General features: G+C 40.9%; 1 protein-coding gene across 1 annotated transcript; it reads right to left on the reverse strand.

Annotated features, from left to right (window-relative positions):
* Nucleotides 1–172: 172 nt before the first annotated feature.
* Nucleotides 173–850, reverse strand: LOC117110428 (monocarboxylate transporter 13-like; the record flags this gene model as incomplete). Its single annotated transcript, XM_033253128.1, has 1 exon — nt 173–850. A coding segment is annotated over one exon (678 nt), but the record flags the coding sequence as incomplete, so codon positions are not given.
* Between the last annotated feature and the right edge of the window lie 739 nt (nt 851–1,589).

Raw genomic sequence — 1,589 nt, forward strand, 5'->3', positions numbered from 1 at the left:
ATCACGTGACTTACACCGGCCATGTTGTCACCAAAACAAAACAACGCGATAGGGTAGGAAGTTAGCAGTTATTATAGATGATTAATGCTATATCTGTCTCTTATACACATCTAGATGTGTATAAGAGACAGTATATATATAGGTCTATATATATATATATATATAATATGTTTCAAAATGGTCTTAGACTAGAAGCAGTCTTACCCACTAATGAGGCAGAAAGATGACCTAATCCGTAAATCGCATTTGACCAACCGATTGCACCTCCAATGTATGCTGCATCAACCGACTTTGATGTCAGGAAATATACAAAACAAGTTTGAATCCCAAATGTCGCTCCGTGTGCAAATAACGTCACAGCCAAAACAGTATATTGATTCGAAGTTATGAAAATTATAAGTGCTGCGACGTCCAGGAATTGAATTAACACAAACAGTCTGGCTGATGTTTTGACCGTCTGTAGAGTAGCACACTGTGCAATTCTAGCAACAACACATCCCATTCCTACAAGAGTTTTCAGGAAGCTGGCATTCATTGGCTCAATACTGATACTGATGGCGTATGGTATCAAACTCAAGTAGAAAAAGACTTCAGTAAAAGCGAGAGAGAAGCTTACAGTAAACAATCCAATTAATTTGAAGTCTCTAAAGACGCGAACCTGAAGCCTTTCTCCAATCTTTTGCAAGAATGTCTCATCTTCTCCACTTTTCCCAATTTCTGTGTAAGTGACGTCCTGTTTGCGGCCAATGCTGGGATCAAGAGCTGTTGCTGTTACTAATCCATGCAAATGTATTGCTCCTGTCACAAGTAAAGTTCCTCTCCAACCATAATTTTCTAACAAGACCTTTAAAATTAAAGGAATAACATTTTAGTGATGATTTTTGGAATTCATTGCAATTCTTAAAATTAATTCTGAAGTTGAATTTCTCACGATCACAAACGAAGTTAGCCTTTGTACACTCAAAAAAAGAAGCGACACAAAACACGATATATTTAGGTATTAAGCCGTCGTCCAGACTATCAATTTTTGACAACTGTTGTAGCCCATAGGCCAGATTGTCGAAACCCAGTTTGCCGAATGCCAGATTGCCGAGTCAATTTTGCCGAAACCCAGTTCGCGGAATGCCAGTTTGCCGGCTCAAAAACCTTGAATCCCAGTTTGGCGAAACCTAGTTTGGCGAAACCCAGTTTGTCTAAAGTCAGTAAAAAGCAGTAAAACACAACCGACAGGATACAATTCCCCATGGAGCCAGTATTTTGCCTTTTAATTTGTTTCAAAAGCACAGTATGTTGTACTTATGTACGACGGTGATGGCGAAATTCGGTAAACTGGGGTTTCGGCAAAGTGAGTTTCGGCAAACTGGGTTGTCATGATTTCAATGAACTGGGTTTCGCTGACTGGCTTTCGGCAAAGTGTTGTCAGGAGGATTATGCACCCCCTCCCCATTGGTCTGGTCAAGCACCCCTCCCCCCACATCGGCCAGAGGTCGTCGGGCAGTCAGACCAAACAATCGCTTCGTCTGGGTTTGATCAGTCAAGCAGAACATAACAATGGTGAATCGATTATTGACGGCCATGTAGAAGTCTCA

The sequence above is a fragment of the Anneissia japonica genome, unplaced genomic scaffold (assembly GCF_011630105.1).
Source record: "Anneissia japonica isolate Jap-2015-1 unplaced genomic scaffold, ASM1163010v1 scaffold287936_len456577_cov159, whole genome shotgun sequence".
NCBI classification, from domain to species: domain Eukaryota; kingdom Metazoa; phylum Echinodermata; class Crinoidea; order Comatulida; family Comatulidae; genus Anneissia; species Anneissia japonica.